Source organism: Panthera leo, chromosome F3, assembly GCF_018350215.1.
Source record: "Panthera leo isolate Ple1 chromosome F3, P.leo_Ple1_pat1.1, whole genome shotgun sequence".
NCBI lineage: Eukaryota > Metazoa > Chordata > Mammalia > Carnivora > Felidae > Panthera > Panthera leo.
Genome location: NC_056696.1, coordinates 12,901,837 through 12,921,113, shown reverse-complemented (window position 1 = coordinate 12,921,113; position 19,277 = coordinate 12,901,837). Strand labels below are relative to the sequence as shown.

The 19,277-nt window shown below is 39.0% G+C and overlaps 1 protein-coding gene across 3 annotated transcripts in view; it reads right to left on the bottom strand.

Moving 5' to 3' along the window:
* Positions 1-19,277, bottom strand: part of CF3H1orf112 (chromosome F3 C1orf112 homolog) — a 44,801-nt gene that overhangs the window by 5,038 nt on the left and 20,486 nt on the right. For all 3 annotated transcript variants that reach the window (XM_042926385.1, XM_042926386.1, XM_042926387.1), the window contains 11 exons: positions 18,990-19,054; positions 15,895-16,043; positions 15,282-15,411; positions 13,566-13,752; positions 12,747-12,829; positions 12,345-12,396; positions 10,854-10,943; positions 5,793-5,978; positions 3,712-3,834; positions 2,591-2,686; positions 663-776 (listed from right to left, as the gene is read on the bottom strand). In XM_042926385.1, the coding sequence (XP_042782319.1) occupies positions 663-776; positions 2,591-2,686; positions 3,712-3,834; positions 5,793-5,978; positions 10,854-10,943; positions 12,345-12,396; positions 12,747-12,829; positions 13,566-13,752; positions 15,282-15,411; positions 15,895-16,043; positions 18,990-19,054 (1,275 nt within the window). The remainder of the gene's footprint in view (positions 1-662; positions 777-2,590; positions 2,687-3,711; positions 3,835-5,792; positions 5,979-10,853; positions 10,944-12,344; positions 12,397-12,746; positions 12,830-13,565; positions 13,753-15,281; positions 15,412-15,894; positions 16,044-18,989; positions 19,055-19,277) is intronic.

Genomic DNA, 19,277 nt, shown 5'->3' with positions numbered 1-19,277 from the left:
AGATTTTAATATCTACTGAGATAACATCCATCATATTTTTGCTCCAATTACATGACAAGGTTGTCATCACCCATGGGCGTGAAAAAAGCCAACTATCTAGACTGACCACAGTAATAAGGAAGGCAAAATTCAGTTCAGGAGGTTGTATCTGGAAATTAAGTAGTATATTGTCAGACCCCTGCAGTATAATTTATAAGTAAATATCCATTTGCCAATTATATATACTTTGCAACATTTTCAAAAACATTGTCTTAACAAACAAGTTCTTTTTCATGGATATAAAACCAAGAGTATATACAGTTTGATAAATTACCCAATTTCCTCATTATATACTATTCCCTAGAAGACATAAATGTCTGCCTTCCTCAGAGACATTGTGTACTAAAGGCCAACTGGAATGAGACTCTCAGGCTACCACCAACTCTAAATTATTTGTATGTCAAAATGTATTTTTCTAAAAAGAAAAAAACTTACAATGAGTTCTATTTTGACAAAGTCATCCTCTCTTCACAAAATACATCCCCCCCCCCAACTTTCATTGTCAACAATCCACAGAATTTCAGACAGAAATCAGAAGCCTGAAAACTTTACTAATTCTTACAGAGATTTTGTTAACAAAAGAATTAAAGGAATTTGGGGAACAAAAGCATGAAGAATATTACCTGGATAGCTTGAGGTATAAAAAAATTTCCCAGAGAAGATACAAAATCGAGCACTGCCAAACAAACATGGTCAGGAGGCTCTAATTTAAGCAGTGAGGTCTGCAAAGTTACTACCTAAAGTGGCAAAGACCAAAGAACAGTTAGAAATGAAAACAAGTATTTTGTAGAGACCTAATGAGTAAGATTTTGATGGATGTGTGGAAGGGAAAACACAACAAAACCCAAAACAGCTGAACACTCAACAAAGCCTACACTTCACAAGTGGAATTTGAAGAAAACAAACAAATGCCTGACCCATTTATTACAGTATTCATCCTCCCAACTGCTGTTAAAAAAAAAAAAAAAAAGTGTCTTCCTGAAAAACTACATACCAGTGCTCTCCTTTCAAATCCTTAATAGTTGTTCTGTATTATAAATTACAGTGACGGAAATTCATTATTTAAAGCAGGGATCGGCAAACTTTCTATGAAGGGCCAGGTGGTAAATACTTTAGGCTTTGTAGGTAGTATGTTCCCTGCTGCATACTCTTTGTTTTTTTTTTGTTTTTTAGTTTTTATTTTACAAACCTTTAAAAATGTAAAAATCATCCTTAGCTCTTGTCCTATAAACAGGAAGGGAGAACCTAACCAGGAAGCCATAGTTTGCCAATCCCTGGTTTAAAGGAACACAGAGATAAAGTCTCCTATAAAAGAAGCAACACCTAAATGAACAATTTACTTATGCTGAAATTTTAGAACTTTAGTTATGTGGGTTTTTTAAAGGTAGACACAATTCTATCAAAATTATCCATATGATTTTTCAAAAAAGATTATTAGAAACTTCAGAATCCACAAAGTCTGAGTCAATGATTTTACTGTATTCTCATTCTCTGTAATTTAGTTAATCCATGTTATGCATATAGAATGTGTAATTTATTTACTATAATACATATATACATATATTTAATATAATACATATACATAGGTACATATATACACATATACATACACATATACATATTATGCATATATAAATATGTAATTTTTTTATAAATATGTAATTTAAAACTGCACCTCATTAGTATGTATTTGTTAATGCCAAGTTGTGAATGTGCACAACCACTAACCAAGCTACTAAAAACAAAGTGTTAGCAGTTCTGCTTTCCAGTATATACGGTCCTGTGATAAGGTATTATTCCTTCCATCCTCCTCCAAGGAATGATTAGTTTTACCTCGTAACTGTTTATTTCTTAATGTGCCTGTAAGCTTAAGCCAACTCTCGATTTGGGGGATCAGTTCTGTCCAAGATGGACTAATTCCAAAGCCTCTGGAATCGTTTCAGAGAAGACGGAGGCCTTTTGCCGTCTCCTCTCTGTATCGGCTTAGAAACGCCAAAGGCAGGCAGTGACTAGGCAGCATCAAAAGGATCCCCCCGACAGTGACCTCGTCCTGCCGGCTCCAGCCATGCAGGCTGGGGGCCAGAGAGAAAATTCAGTAGTCCTTTACGTCAGAATCATGCTTTCCAAGAGACCGTGAAGACGGTCCCTAAGTCCACATTGCTTATATTCCGCACTCCCACAGCTGCTGAAATACATTTGAGCACGGTATGCATGCAAAGTTCACACATGAGCTATGACTCCTGGCCTCAGGGATGTTCTGGGGCAGTTAAAGCTTGGACTATTTGGCATCAGGGAGATAGGGAAGAACAGATATGGGCTGAGCCAACAGCCTGTATCCTAACCATACTCTACTGGATGAGTGAAAGAAACGAGGGGACCGCCCTAAGATAAAGCAAACCTGTGACGTTTACATTCAGTCCAGCAGGAAAGGGGGAACAAGCAAACTGAGCAACAGATCGCTAAAAAGGGCTGTTTCTACAAAGCTATCTTAGGTCATACCAGTTCAATAATTTCCTCAGCAAAGTATCAACAATTTGTTCACTGTCCTTACCTGACTTATCAGATGAGGATCTAGAGTTTGAACGAAAAATCCCAACAGTGAAAGTAAAAGGCTAAGTGTCTGCTGAACATAAGGTTGACCTGTTACCTTAAATAAGAAACACAAAATAATTTTGGTGAAAATTTTCAATTACATGAAAATAGCTACCTTTTAATGAACATTTATTATACACTAGGCAATATGCTAAGTGTTTTATATTACCTCACATATACCTTATAACTCTACGAAGTAGCTCTTACTACCCTCACTTTACCAAAAAATAAGAAAAAGGGGCAGGGAGGTTAAATAATTTGCTCAAGATCCCATGACCAGAAATTCCATTTCTCTTCTCTGTAACTGTGGTTTCTATCATGATACGGTAAGCTAGATCACCAGCAGAGAGATCCTCAATGAATATTTACTGAATGATTTGTGAGGATTGGGGGAAAGCACTTCCTGAAGTTAAAATACTAAAGAAGGGAAATTTAACCATACGTAAATTTTAATGATAAAACATTATCTGCAAAACCATTTCTATTATTTACCAAAAGTGTGAATGTTGCCTTCAGCTTCCAGCAGCTGGCACTACTCAAAGAAACCAAATGTCCTATTTAGATTTTTAAACTAAATGTCATTTGGAAACCACAATAATCTGTGGGACACCCATCATCCCAATTCTAGCCTGTCACCTGGCCTCTGCCATCGCTGGGGAAGAGGAACACAAAGCAGCCATAGCCATCCACTTGTCCCTGCCGCCTTTAGGCCAGGTCACTCTCCACTGCCCAAAAGATTTCATGGAAGACCCCAGAACCACAGAAACAGTCTATACTAACCCAACAGAGAAGAGAAACAATACCAAGAAGGGTTTGATTTTTTTTAATAGGGTCCAAATGGTCATGAAAATAGCTGGACTGTCAGTCACTCTACTAAGCTCTAGTTTTACTAGTGGAATCCTGTGACACTCAAAAAGAACTGGTTGAAAGAGCACAAATAGGTATTTTAAGTTCTGATTGCAAGTTCTATCAAGCACCTAAAGAAATTACATACATTTCACTCCACACGGAAATTTTGGTGCTATTCTTTTTTCAGTATTTTATTTGTTCTCCGGAGAAATTATCAGCTGCTTTCCTTACCAGCGTAGTGTTTAAAAATGCCCAAAGCTGACTCCCGATTTCCAGAATTGCAGTCTGCTGTGCAATATCCAAAGCTTCACTAGCAGAATTACACACAGCAAGCAAAGCAGAAAGCAGTGTGTTCTGTAAGTGGAGACAGAGGGAAAGAACTGAGGTTAGATCCCAGTCTAAAGGAGCCGAGGCCCCAGAGGTTATGGGTAACTTGTACCTCTGCATAAAAACCCGTGGCCAATGTGTATTCTAAGACCCAATGCCATCTTTTCAGCTACTTCATTAATACATTTTATTAAAAATAATTTTCCTTATAGACAAACATCTGCTTCATTTTCTACATATTTTTTTTTTCCTTTTAGGTTAAAATTTAATATCAAAATGGAAACAGCATTGTATTTTAATACAATGATACAGACTGTCCATATAATCAAGCTAATTTTATAATATTCATCAACTACAGATTCTATTTTTTTCACATGATGCACCTAGCAATCTTTTACCATTACTAGATTTTTATTATTGCTGTTGTTTCATAATTAACCTTTAAAATTCCTCAACAACACTGCATTCAATAAACAAATACAATACTTGAGAAGTACACTATCTAGAACTTGAAACTAAAAACCGTCTTATCTGGATCTGCTCTTATCTATATATGGAATCTCTCTCTCTGGCCAGGAGTGCAGTGGGCTGCACGTAATGATTAGTAACAATGCCTTTAACCCATTATACTTCAACAACATTTAAGTTTGAAGGATTAGCGCACAGCTTTTTATTTAAGATTTACCTATTTCCTTCTACAAATAAGCATGTAAAATGACCTGCTGAAATAAAGTTTTGGTCAGGGCAAAGATATACTCAAGTTTAGAAAACAGGTGCATTATTTTGCCTACTCCAAAAATTTTTTTATCTTCAACTGCAAAAATCAGTGCACAATAAATGTAAAACCTGAACAATCTAAGCTACTCCTGTGTATTTCAAAGTTATCTCAAAATAAATGCAAATAAAAACTTGTATTTCCTTTAATGTGTGTATATGTTTTAAATTATCCTGATAATTTAAAAAATTATTTTTAATAAAATTTTATTTTATTAAAATTATTTTTTAATAAAATGTATTAATGAAGTAGCTGAAAAGATGGCACTGGGTCTTAGAATACAAATTTGACACAGGTTTTTACGCAGAGTTAGAAGTTATTCATAACCTCTGGGGCCTCAGCTCCTTTAGACTTCATTATCATCAAGTGCCATGAATAGAACAGAGCGTCAGAACACTTACACTCAGTGTGGAGATCTAAGCCTTGAAAAAACCCTGACCTCGTAATTTAAAATTGCAAATAGACCCCCAGCTCCTTGAATATCCTGTCCCCATCCCTGCTTGATTTTTCTCCACTTATCCCAAACTGATCTAAAACATTTACAAATATATTCATTACTTATTTTACTGTCCACAGCTGAGCTAGAGTACAAGTTCATGAGAACAGGAATTTTTGTTTTGTTCCCTATTCTATCCCCAATGCCTAGAACAGTGCTTGGCACACAAGAGTGTCCAAAATATGCTTGCTGGATGAAATAAATGAGGAGAAAATGATACTAAACTGGAAAACTGAACCACATGTAGTATAGTCAATTTTTCAATCAATTTTAAAAAATCATGTAGTTTTTACTTCTTCTAGATGAACTTCTTTTACGTTTCATTAAGAGGGAACATAAAGCTCCTAAGAACTACATAAAGACTCAGAATAGGTGTGTCTAAAACGGGGGCTGCATTTTGTCAAACAGAAGAGTCATGTCTGCCTAATCTAATGATGTGTCAGCAAAATCACTGCACATAAAATATTTCATACTGAGTTTCATCTTGGTCCAGTGTGTCTTAAACTGCAGACCCTCAGCCCCCAATGTAATTTACATCAAGATGGAGTAAGTTTCTCACAGACCCCTTTACAATGTAGAATCTGAAAGCTTGCTAGTTTCTAACCTAAGGGCAGAGACTGTATCCTTCTTATTAACAACCCATCACTAGTACCTTAAGTAGTGCTCAATAAACAGTTACTAAATGAACCAAATCAATCAAAATTCTTTTCTTACCAGAGAGTCAAGCTCTCCCAAAGTACGACTATTGCTTAGCCACTCCGTACACCGTGCAATGCCTACTCCGACGACCTCTTGTGCGGCTTGTTTCCTAAGCTCGGCAGGTAACGCCTGGAAGGAAATATATTGCCACAGAGACAGATTTTCTGCTTCTCTGGGGGAAAATTTCTGGATGAACTCCACCTGAAAAAAATTGAAGAGTAACAGAAGACGATCTGATGAATGGATACACAAAAGTGGAGAACTGGCTCCCATGGTTTATGTTTTTAAAAAGCTTTTAACTGACAAGGACCAGACCAAGGTAAATGACACGAACATGCATTATTGTATTTGCTGTTGTTGCATTTGTTTGCAAATGCAAAACGCAGTTTAAGTGGAACATGATATGTAGGCACTGAGAGATGTTAAAAATAATCTATTTCATTATTAGTAAGGTAGCTGTTTTATCCTACCCAGTAAGTCTATTATTTTCCTAAGAACATGTGTGCTCGTGACCTTGTTAAGTCAAAAGTAATATTCCAAGGTATGCCAAAAGAGGGATTCGGCCAACCCTGGCGGCTTACTGTTATCTCAGCTGATTGGAACAAAGGACCTATAGAAAGAAGCAAAGCTCATCGGTTCGATTTTCCACTAGGCTAGTTGGCTTTGCTCTCAGAGGACACACAGAATTTGTTTCACAAACGTAAGCCACCAGTTCAGAATTATGTGGCTAGCAAATCCATTCTACCACTGAAATAATTCAAAGCCTTTGCCAAGTTAACAGAAAAACAGCACTAGTTTGTTAAAAATGAGGCATCAGCAGACTAGCTAAAAACAGAACACAAACATTAAAAAAACAAAAAGTTAAAATAATAGTTTCCAGTGGAAAAACAGCAAAAATAATGGTGCACTGAATTTCTAAATGAAATATAACCTAGGAAGTATATTAATGTAATTTTTTAAGAGGAATAATTCAATTTGTAGTATCTCAAATCTACTTGATGAAAACTTCCTATATTAAAAAAAAAACAAAACCCTACCATGTTAAATTTGACAGAGTAATTTTCTCACACTGTGTATTACATTTATATTTGGATTTTGTTTGCAGACAATATTTAGCTGTCAAAACAAGGGAGAAATTGTATGGCTATCTTCTGGGACAGCTGATAAAGCCAGAAAAATGGACCCTCTGATGAGCTATGTGTCTATTATAATAAGCAGCTTTATTCATGAAACCAAACTGCATCAGGAGGGCCAAGAGAAATGTGCCAACTGATAGACATCAGCTGAACATGACCTTTCTTTATAATAAAATCCAGCGACTGAATGAACTAGTTCCCTTGCCAAAATAGAAAATACAAATAGTAATGCCCTGGACAACATAAAAGGGTAGGTGTTGACAAAATTTATTACATAGAAAAAGTGATTTATTTACTATTTTGAGTTTGAAAACCCCAGTCTCAATACAATTTTAAATATTCAGGGGCACTGGGGTGGCTCAGTTAAGTGTCTGACTCTTGATTTCGGCTCAGGTCATGATCTTGTGGTTGTGGGTTTGAGCCCCACATTGGGCTCCGCACTGACAATGTGGAACCTGCTTGGGATTCTCTCTCTCTCTCCCTCTCTCTCTCTCTCTCTCTCTCCCCCTTTCTCTGCCCCTCCCCCATGCTCTCTCTCTCTTTCCCAAAATAAATAAATAAAACTTAAAAAAATATATTTAAAACTGCCAGCGTTAACAACAGTTCATAAGGAGTGAAGTAGAAGTGAATAATTTGCAGAGACTTAGGACTTCCCTTGTTAAAATTGAGAAGAGAGGAAAAATACAACAGTGGGCTTAAAATGCAAATACTGACACTACTTTTTTTCTTTTCATAGTACTTTTTATTTTAGATAAAAATGGCAACACAACTACCAGTCTACTTAAACCAGGTATATTAAATCCTTTCCTCTCAGTAACCTTGTACTTTTGCTCGTTTCTATAAAACAGAAATATTATTAACAGTTACACACTGAAAGAGATAATAGGATATCAATAATTACTCTCCATACTGAAACAGAAACACATTTTAATCTCCCTAGTTACTGGCAGTTCCCCCCAAATTATTGCCACACTTTTTTTTTTAAGTAAAACATCACTGAACTGGGATCAACTATTTTCACTATGTTAATGCTGCACCACTAATACAAAATCTAGGTTTTTATTTCACCTTTTAAAAAGATACCATCCTGTGTGCAAACAGTAATTACTTCCAGCTTCGCTGCTTGTCTCTCCTTTTCCCCAGCGCGTGCTCTCCCCCCTTCACCCCTGTCCCAGCCGCCCTTCCTCCCCCATCCTTTAGCCTATGTCACAAATGCCTCCATCTCCAACAGCTTCCCCTATTCCCCTGTTCCCACCCATACCTCCCCACAAATGATCTTCTAAGCTATGAACACCCAACAAAACCCGATTTGTGCCACTTTTGGTACTCCTTACGTAGCACCTTTCACCATGAGCACTTTAATAAATTTGTAGTTTCTACCAGATTTTATGTTCTTTCTGGTATCATGATATATAGCACAGTGGTTTCCAAGTTTTTTCTTTTAAACAAAGCACTACTAAAAATTAACGGAGAGCTTTACACACCTCAACAAGAAAAGCAGATTTCACAGCTACAGGGACAAGGAGGCAGACCGGCACCCTGCGAACAGGAAGCCCCGGAACAGCCGCCTGCAGAAGAGCTGAGACAGGAGCCGGGGCCGGGGCGATACAAGCACAGCTTTTGGATGGAGTAAGACGGACCTGGCACAGATCCCGACCCAGCCGTTTGTCATGGTGAGTTTCCCTGAGCTACTGTGTCTTCACGTGCAGAATGAACGTTAACAGCACGGATCCCACCCACAGGCTGACGCGGGAACTCCAAGAACTGAAGTGCCCAGAACGCAGCCCAGTCCATCTCAAAGAAGGCCCGTTCCCTCCCTCCTTCCTTCAGGAGGAGGGATCACGTCCTCAGGGAAAAGGAGAAAGAGCAGAGCCTGGCAGAAGAAGGAACACTTGTGAAGTGTTCCCTTCGAGCAGCTCGCGTTCCGAATCTCAAGTCTCAGCTCTATCTAGGGAAGGTTAGTTAGTACCTCAGTTTTAGGATTAGCTAAATGCCACGGACTGTCAGACAAGATTCAAATTCAGACATGTCCCTTTAAATTTAAGCACAGTAAGCTGACGAGGAAACCAGTATTTTTGATAACCGAGGGAAAAAGTTAAAAGTAACCTCTCAAATATTCCTAACTTCCAAATCTGATAGCCTCAATTATTTGGAAAAACTTAGACAATTGAGGAGTGTCTAAGAAGTCTCTAAACATTAACTAGAGTTTATTTACAACCACGTTTCTAGACTTCACTTAGATCATTCATCCTGAGTTGTAGTATTCTACAAGTTAAAATTTCACAACAACTCTGGGAAAAGGACAATTTTATTCCCATTTAATAAATGAGAAAACTGAGGTTAAACGGACCCTCAGGAAGGGCTTCCCAGTTCACGGGGCCCCTGTGAAGAACAGTGTCCCAGAAACCAAGAGAAGACCCCTGAGAGGGGAATAAAAGGGATTAAAATCTGAAGGGACGTGGAGCAGATGACTCTTTGGGGGTTTTGGAAAGGAGAAGAGCAACACTTCTGTGTTTTCTAGAAGGCTAGCAGGTGGGCCTGGTGTGCTTTCGGCATCGGCACCACCTGCAAGGAAGGGGGCTAGGAGGCCAGCACGGCTCCTCTGGTGCCTGTCCAGCTTCTCTCGGGCAGGAAAGGAGACACAGACTTGAGGCAAATACTCTATTCAGAAACGACTCCCAATATTTACTGAGCACCCTTCTAAGCACGGCACTATGCTAAGTGTTTCGCCTATATTACGTCTGGGTCGTTACAAAATTTTTCAAAATAGTTAACACGTATCCGCCATTCTATAGACAGGGAAAGAGGTTTGGAAAGGATGCTGTGCCCAAGGTCACAGTTAGACAGGATTCAAACCCCCTTCACTGACCTAGTGGTTCCCAAGCTCGTATCCATGTCAGAATCATGTAGGAATTCCAACGACAATAATAACACAAATGCCTGGGCCTCACTGTACTGCCTCCACTCTGCACCCACCCCATTCACAGGAGAAGGTCCAGAAGCCTAGATGTTTCAAAAAGCCCTAAGCAGCTCCTGAAACAGCTGCAAAGCGCTAGTCCAAGGGACTGCACTGGCCGACACAGGTGTCCGTAGCCAGAGACTCTCCTTTATTGTGGCAAAGCTGGCTTTCCTCACAAGAGCAATCAACTAAAGCTCATCGTACTTTCCATTTTCCCAAAAAAGTTCAGCTTATTTGCCGTAAAAAATAAGAGACATCATTAAGGGCATACAGATATTCTCGGTCTTCACAATAAATTAAAAGGGGAAGAAGGGCATATAGAACTTTCTCATGTCAATATCTTAAATGGCTGAGAAACAAGGGGAAAGATATATTTCGGGAAGACAATGACTGTCTGTAACTTGCAGCAAAGACAGCGACAAAGGTTCTCTCCTGACCAAACTTAAGTCAGGCTCTTCTTCCAAGCCTCTTCTCAACTCGGCTTCCATCTGGGATTGTGTCCATCCCTGGGCTTGCAGCATCCAGGTTTAGCAAGAATTCTGCTAAGTCCTTTTAGAAAGCATCCTCAGCCTTGATATTTTATCACCTTGGTCTGTGTTTAGCAAGAATCACCACTTCCTCTCAGCAGTTTTCACCTCCTGACCTACACCTTGCTCCCTGAATACGAATCCCTCCCAGTCTGTGCTGTATTCAGACTCGAGCCCAGTTCTACACTGAGGCCTCTTTTTCCCTATAGCAACAATCCCAAAATAAAATCCACTTTTATCACTTTGACTACACTGGATGGCTCTGATTTTTAACAACATCAAAATCTAAACCCACCTAAAAGCGATAAGCAAAGCAATCAATACGTTAAAAATTTATACTCAGATCATGTCAACATTCAAATGTACCATAAATGGGGCAATGGGAAGCTTTCAGAGAGTCTGAATCCAATTCTCAGCAGCTACCCAAAGACAGTGACTAAGATCATATCCTTGCCTGCTGGGGTGGGGCCATGAAGAAAAAGAGCCGCCTGAATAGTATCGATAGGTTGGTGAGCTGGTAACATTCTCCAGGACAAGATTTTATCTGGGAAAAGACAGGAGAGGAGAGTAGACTTAAAATCATAGTTTTTACAAGCTTTCATATGCCCAAATATTAGCAGCAGCTCTTTTGGAATATAAGATTATAAATAATTCAGATTTTTTATTTAGAGCTTTTCTTAAATAAGTTGTTTTTCTTTCATTAACCTAGATTATTTTTATGAGAAAAGGGTTTTGACACCGTATTTAAAAACAACCCTTTGGTGTTGATCACTGGATGTTATATGTAAGTGACGAATCACTAAACTCTACTCCTGAAAATATTACGCCACATGCTAGCTAACTAGAATTTAAATAAAAATCTGAAGGAAAAATAAAGAAAAATAAAAACAACCCTTTGGGATTTCTATTTTGAATCACTATTTTGATGATAACTTGATATGTTAATCCCCTACTCAATGACAGTTCATGGAATTTTGTAAGATCTAAGCACAACAGTGCAGAGACAGGTATAACTCTAAGACAGAAGCTCCATTAAAAGATTTTATAAGATCAATGTTCCGGCAATCAATTCCTATCATAATGTACTAGAGCTTTCATTTTATTTGAAAAATAATATACATAACATAAAAACTACTATGGATCTGCTTAGTACAAGATGTGCTAAGGATTCAGAAGTGGGTAAGTGCTCCAGACCGCTAGCCATGGAGACATACAGACCAGCTGTTCAGGTCACTGGACCTCACTGGATTTAGTCTACAACATCTTTCAACAGTAAACTAAGAAATATATGGCATAATAGCTACCAAGAAATGAAAGACACATGGACCCACATAAGATCTTTATCACAGGTCAGGGACAAAAAACCCAAAATAACAAATCATGACCATATCATATGGAATATATCAAACATCTCAAAATCTGAAAACAAAAAAAGATCAACACTGAAAAGATTAAATCATCACTACATCATTTTCTCTTTATATCCGTTCACAAAGCATGATTTCTTTCCCAAAAGGCATAAGTTTCTGTCACATTAGTTCCTCTCAAATCATTCTGACCGAGAGACAATAAAATCAAGAGGCACCTTGTCTAAGTTATATTAAAGGGAGAAAGAAAAGAATAACTCTCAGTAAGCAACATTACAACTATATTTTCGACTTTGCATTCAATTTTAAATTTATTCTCAGTTAACCTGGTCTTTCTTTCTCAGACCAATTAATGAAATCCTGTAGGATTTTGAAAATATGAGACAATTTCCGCAGTTTTACTGTTTCTGATACATCTTTCTCAATAACGTCAGAATTAAAGCACAGCAAAGAAACTGCCAAAACAATTTAGATAATCAAACTATTTCTCCTTTTGATATTCACATTCTTTAAGACTATCGTATCCTTAAAGGAACTGCATGGAAAGTAGGTGTTTTAGACCTTGTACTTCTCCTCACCAGATGAGCCACTATGGTGACATGGTGTGCACAGAGTTCAGCAGTCCCATACCTGTGATTTAAGAGAAGACAATCTTTATGAAATAATTCATACAATTATTCAGAAAAGCAAGGAGATGAACTTCTAAAAAACACTAAATATTCTAACCTGCAATTTTATCCATGGCCAAGGAACAGCACAATATACAAAACTACCTAGGCAACAGTTATCTATCGGCTTGAACCGCAGAAACAAAAATGGGAACCTAGTTCCTAATTCGTGCTATGCTATGAAATCAAACCATTTTGGGCAGCTGGTAAAGCGTTATTGAGACAGAAATTTTCTTTAAGCTTACATTATAACATCATTTACTCTCAGTTACTACTATAAATCAATCCAAAAACCAAAAAACTACATCGTACCGTGAAAGGAAGCACCATGTATCCATAGCTAACAAAGAGGTGATCAGATTAGCACTAAGCACAGCATTCAACAGAGCAACATCCTAATGAAAAACAGAAAGTTCATGATAAATTATTACTATTACATTTCTCAAAATAAAACAACAAAACGCCATCACAATCCAAGTAACAACAGATCCTCAATGGGAAGGTTCAACTCTCTAGTATCTGAAAGAACCTATAGCACCATTGCCTCAACGTTGATGAGCACCTACTGTATGTTAAGCATTATGCTGGGCTATGGAGATTCCAAAGTGATTTTAAATGTGTTTACTCAATCATTAGGATCCACAAAGATTCTAGTGCTAGATATTAACCACTGTAAAACATCCTAAAGGATACTGATCCTTATGTAAATCCTAAGAATTTCTTCCCCACAATTGTCTCAACATCTTTTCTAATTTAATTCCGTTAAAGAAAATCAACATTATGCCTAAGATCTACAGACTTGGTACTACAATCTACTACTTACTTCTCCTTCTCTTTATGGAACAGAATTAGGTAAAGTCCGAACATTTTTTCTCTTTTCACTCCATATTTCCGTATCTTGCCACCTAAAATGTTTTCTCAAATGTTCTGGCTGACCATTACATCTGAATACCACAGGGCTCTAGGATTACCACTTCCTAAGACACAACTGAATTATAGGGTGAAATGTGCAAAGTCAGAGAATGACATCTGAAAACATTAACTGTTCCTTTCTTCTGCATATAAATCAAAACTTCAGTGAAAAGAAAGTAGAGGGTAGTCTCAGTGTGGCCCAGCAGATAGCAAACTTACCAGCTCAGGAAACAGTGAGGGATGAAGGGAAGCGACAAATGTGCACAGATGAACACAAACATGCTGATACAAGGTGACAGCAACCTCCGCTTGCCCTTTACTCTTTACTCCTTGTAGGTGAACAGGGAGAGAGAGTTCACCAGAACACTGCTCAAAACTGTAGAAAATGGCTTTGAATAGAGATACCCTGCAGGGACATTGAGAGCACTGAACGTTATGAACATTTTAATAATTAGCAGGTATAATAATAATATGACATAAGGAGGGTTATTTTAGCAAAGCAAAATGTCTCAAGAGGTATGTATCAACAACAGTTTCCACTGTGTGTGAATACATAACCATAAAAACCAAATATAATCATTGTTTGACAAATTTCTTTTTTTTTTTATAATGTTTATTTATTTTTGAGACAGAGAGAGACAGAGCATGAACAGGGGAGGGTCAGAGAGAGAGGGAGACACAGAATTTGAAACAGGCTCCAGGCTGAGCCGTCAGCACAGAGCCCAACGCGGGGTTTGAACTCACAGACCGCGAAATCATGACCTGAGCTGAAGTCAGACACTTAACCGACTGAGCCACCCAGGTGCCCCTGTTCGACAAATTTCTTAAAGGAAAAGAATTTTCTGTACCTTTTTTTCTTTTTTTTTCTAACCAAATGTTTATCGTAGTACTGAACTACACAAAGTCACAGACAAAAGTCATCAAAGAACCTGAAATTTAAATATGGATTAGATACTCTATATAAAATAGAAAATAGGTATAAGAAAGGGGTCATTCTGAGGCGCCTGGGTGGCTCAGTCAGGTATGCATCCGACTTCGGCTCAGGTCATGATCTTGTGGTTTGTGAGTTCGAGCCCCGTGTCAGACTCTGTGCTGACAGCTCAGAGCCTGGAGCCTGCTTCGGATTCTGTGTCTCCCTCTCTCTCTGCCCCTCCCTCACTCACACTCTGTCTCTTGCTCTCTCAAAAATATATAAACATTAAAATAAAAAGATAGAGGGGTCATTGTAAGATTGAAATGATTTAAGAAATCTTCATAGAGGATTTAAATAACAAGTTAGAAATAGGCAAAATATAAACAGGCAGAGAAGACAAAGCACGAGGAAAAGGCAGGCAGGAGTAACCAGCATGACTAGAGCGAGCAAGCAAGCGACAGGACGAGCAGCAAAAATGGGTGATGGCGGCAGAATGCGATGGACTTAAGATGCAAAGCTAAGCGGTTCCGCCATCACGCTTTTGTTTTTGAGGAGAACAGGAGGCTCACAGTTGGGCGTCAGGGGGACTAACTGGGTGGGTGGCACGCGGCACGGGCTAGAGGAGAGGGCAGACATTACAGCAGGTATAACCCAGGGAGTAAGACTACTGCCTGGCGGTGGCAAGGGGGACAAATACGCGTGAAATCTCCCGGGAGGGAACTTACAGCACAGAGCATTCTGTTTCTCAGAGCTCAGTTTTAAATGTTAGTAAACGCATCTGCCCAATTACTCTCAGCGTTTATAACACTGAGTATTAGACAAAACCTTCTAAAACACTGCAAATATTTTTAGCATCTGTTACAGGTTTATATATTTTGAATCTATATTTATAAGTAGCAATATAGATGAGGTCTACACAGGAGTAATTAACTGGAAGACCTTAACTTCAAATTCATTCCCAATGGCGGACATTCGAAACCCTCTCTAGCATGACCGAACATCACCACCACCGTGTCAGCTACCTGGTTTTCGCTTCCAGGAGCTGGTGTTCTGTGCACCACAGGGCCTGCACATCCTCGGGCTGAGAGGGCAGCTTGTCCATGACGACAACCAGCAGAAGACACTGCGGGAACTGCAGTTCACATGGCAGCTCTCACACGTGATAAGAACACATTCGTTACGTTACAACCAATTGGTAAAAACATACTCTACGTAATTTCAACAGAAATCTGATCGTGATGTGTAAAGGAAGGTAGAGGCATAATTGTTTTCTTGGAACATATTTTTCACTTGAAAAAAAATAGAAGGAATTTTAAATAAAATTTTTAAAAGGGATCATTGATTATGTAAGGGAAATAACCCTATCTCTAACATGCAATTACTGAAGGGTTTAAAATTAAATGTTTTTTTTTTAACGTTTATTTTTGAGACAGAGAGAGACAGAGCATGAATGGGGGAGGGTCAGAGAGAGGGAGACACAGAATCTGAAACAGGCTCCAGGCTCTGAGCTGTCAGCACAGAGCCTGACGCGGGACTTGAACTCATGGACCACGAGATCATGACCTGAGCTGAAGTCGGCCGCTTAACCGACTGAGCCACCCAGGCGCCCCTAAAATTAAATGTTTTGAAGCTTACCTAACTTACTATCCAAAACCACCTGCACGAAAGGTTGAAATGTGAGAAGCTGACTGATGAGCGGATCCAGTGTAACTAGGAAAGTCCCTGCTATTTCCTCCTGTTGTGCTTTAGAAATCCTGGCAGCATATAGGCTTGGAGGAAACTTGCTGGAAAGGCAGGGAAAAAATGCATCCATTAATAGGTCTCTTCTAATTTTAGGTAGACATAAGTATTGTAAATTCATCTTCTAGCAGTGAAAATATAGAAAAAATAAGTAGCATGTATTTTATAACAAAATTCAAGGTACTAAATTGATACCACAATTGTATGAGGACCTCCAAACTAAGTAACATGACTATAATTCCACAAAATTAAGTTTTATAACCTTATAGAAATCTTCGGTATTGTTTTGATGCATTTTAATACCATTTTGACAGCAGTGCCCTTAAAAAAAAGACCATGAAAATATGAATTATCAAATAACCAGTAAAAACATTACATACAGAAAGGTATTTCTGATAAATACTGGCTTACACACTTCTATTAAAAGTTGTTTTAAAATAACGCAGAATGCTGAATTTACTAGGAAATAATGCTCAGAAACAAGGGCTTTGTGAGAATTAAATGGTATACTAGTCCTGAAGGAAGATGCAAAGACTTTTTCATGGAAGATGTTTCAGGAGGTACAGTTAAAACGAAACTTCAGCCAAACTTATGTGAAATAAGATGTGTATTCAGTACTTTCTGCCATGTTATTTTAATTGTGGCAAACTTGAGGGTACTTGAGAAAACCCTGCCTAGCAGGAGATGACAGCATTTGAAGGGATGCACTTAAGACACACATTTGAGGCCTTTGAAGTGTGAGGGAAAAAGCAACAGTCTGTCAATTATTAATTGCTTGAGTTTGGCTCATTCATTTGACCTCCTTGAACCTCAGTTTCTTCATTTGTGGTGTTGATTCAGAGTGGCTGTGAAGATGAAATTATAAGTAAGGTGAAAGATATACATAAATAAAAGGTAATGAAACTCCACAGACTTGAACTATAGCTACTAAGCATCAAAGCAAGTACTTGTTTTTCAATCAAAAATTTTTTTAAATGTTTACTTATTTTGAGAGAGAGAGAGAGACAGAGACAGAGAGAGAGAGATTGTAAGTAGGGGAGAGACAGAGAGAGAGGGAGACACAGAATCTGAAGCAGGCTCCAGGCTCTGAGCTGTCAGCACAGAGCCTGATGCGGGGCTTGAACTCACGAACTGCCTGACCTGAGCTGAAGTCGGATGCTTAACTGACTGAACCTCCCAAGTGCCCCTCAATCAAATGGTGTATTTTTAAATTGATTTATGTGACAGCTGTTTATTAAATGCCTGTGTATACGCTCCATGCACTGTTCCAGAAGCAGGTAACACAGTGGTAAACAGAACGTACCAGATCACTGCCTTTACAAAGTTCACATGCTAACGAAGGGGGGCAGTTAGCAAACAAGGAAGCAAGTAAATCCATAATATAACAAATATTAATCATTTGAAGGTTTGTACAGCAAAGTCCCATGATCTCCTTAATGTCTTATCACTCACTTTGACTATGGTATGGACGACAGACTAGAGGGAGGCAAGGGAGGAGGGAGACAGTGGGTGGGATGCTCTCCGTGGAAACCCAGGTAAGAAACAATAATGGGTGACATCAGATGTGAGCAGTTCTGGTGGTGAGAACTGGCTGGGTTCTGTATACATACATACTGAACCCATATACTAGGCATATCTATTTATACTGGAGGTGACACTGACAATTTGTTATTGGGCGAGACGTGGATATGAAAACAAGGAAAAGTGTCAGAGATGACCAGGTATTTCGGCCTAATGAGTTTGAAGAATGAAGTTGCCTGGGGACTGGCCACCCAGCTGAAGCTGAGAAGAGGACCTACTGAGAAGGCACAGCCATGAGGTCAGAAGAGAAGAGGGAGAGGTACCTACAAGCCAAAGGAAGGAAGTGCAAAAGGGAGGGTCAAGCGCTGTGAACAGGTTACATACGCGGAGGCTTAAAACTGACCACCAGATGTAGCAACGTGGCCGTCACTGACGAGCTTGACAAAAGCTGTTTTGGCGAAGTGGTGGCATGGACAGCCTGAATGGCCTCAAGAAAAAAGGTAGGACAGCAGTATAGACCGACAACTCCTGGGACTTTTGCTGTAAACAGAGGCAGAGAAACGGGAAGGCATTGGAGGAGGCTGTGGACTCGAGAGGTGTTGTTCTGTATTCTTACGATGTCGACCACGGGGAAAGTAACCGCATGCTGGTATCCAGATGAGAAAGGCCTAGTAGGAGGGAAGACTGGTGATGCAAGAGGGAAGGGAACAACTGCTAGAGAGAGACCCCTGAGCAGGCGAGTTCAGGGGACCAGCGCGTACAGGCCGGCCTTAGGCGGGCGCGGACACTCACTCACGGGTCAGCGACCACATGGACCGAGACACAGGCGCAACAGTCAATGAGCGGAGGAAGCCATGCCTTCTCAGTGACATACTCAGTGAGGACGTTAACTGGCAACGGGGACTGGGGAGGAGGTGTCAGAGACGTGGGAAATTTGAGGAGGGAGAGGTATGAAAAAGGTGTCCAGAAGACTAGAAAGCACTGCTGGACAAATGAGATGACAGAGTATCTTAATGTCAAACGGAGGGCTCTTTGGAGGGTCTGTCAATTTCACATGTCGCTCAGCCCCTATCTAAATAATACTTTTCTGGATTTCAACGTTTTCCCTCAGATGGAGTTAACTACTACACATCTTAAATCTCACAGAAGTTAAAATAAAAATTTACAACGATAAAGAACAATACATCCATGTATACAGAGACTTTTTTTTTTTTGCCTTTAGTATTTATCACCATACCAATTATTCATCACTCGGGTACAAGATATTAGTTAAGAATAAGTAAAACTCACATGGAATCTATTCTTTAAAAGCTTCCACATCTAATTATTTTAAGCAAGCAGTTAAAAGTTTACTGAAACAGTAAAAAAAAAAATTATTTTCATGTTTTATTTTAAATGGCATATGCTTGATCTCTGCACAGTTCAAATGGCACTGTTACATTTTAGTGATCACATGGCATTCTTCTTACCTGTGTATCTGAAGATAAAGCTGGTGCAATGTGCAGCAAGAATCAGAGAGTAAAGGAAGAAATTCCTAAAATAAAACAACTCTATTCATTCTTTGAATGAGCTGTGGTTTTCTAATACACATCCCCTCACAAAGACATGCAAAATAAAATAAAATCCTGGATGTGCTGCATTAAAGAAAAAAAGAGGTTCTTGCACGAGGACAACAAGGAGGATGAGGCTAATCAGCACCTAATTTGCTGTTAAAACTGTCACTACAACCACAATTAGCAGAGATCGCTTCCTGAGAA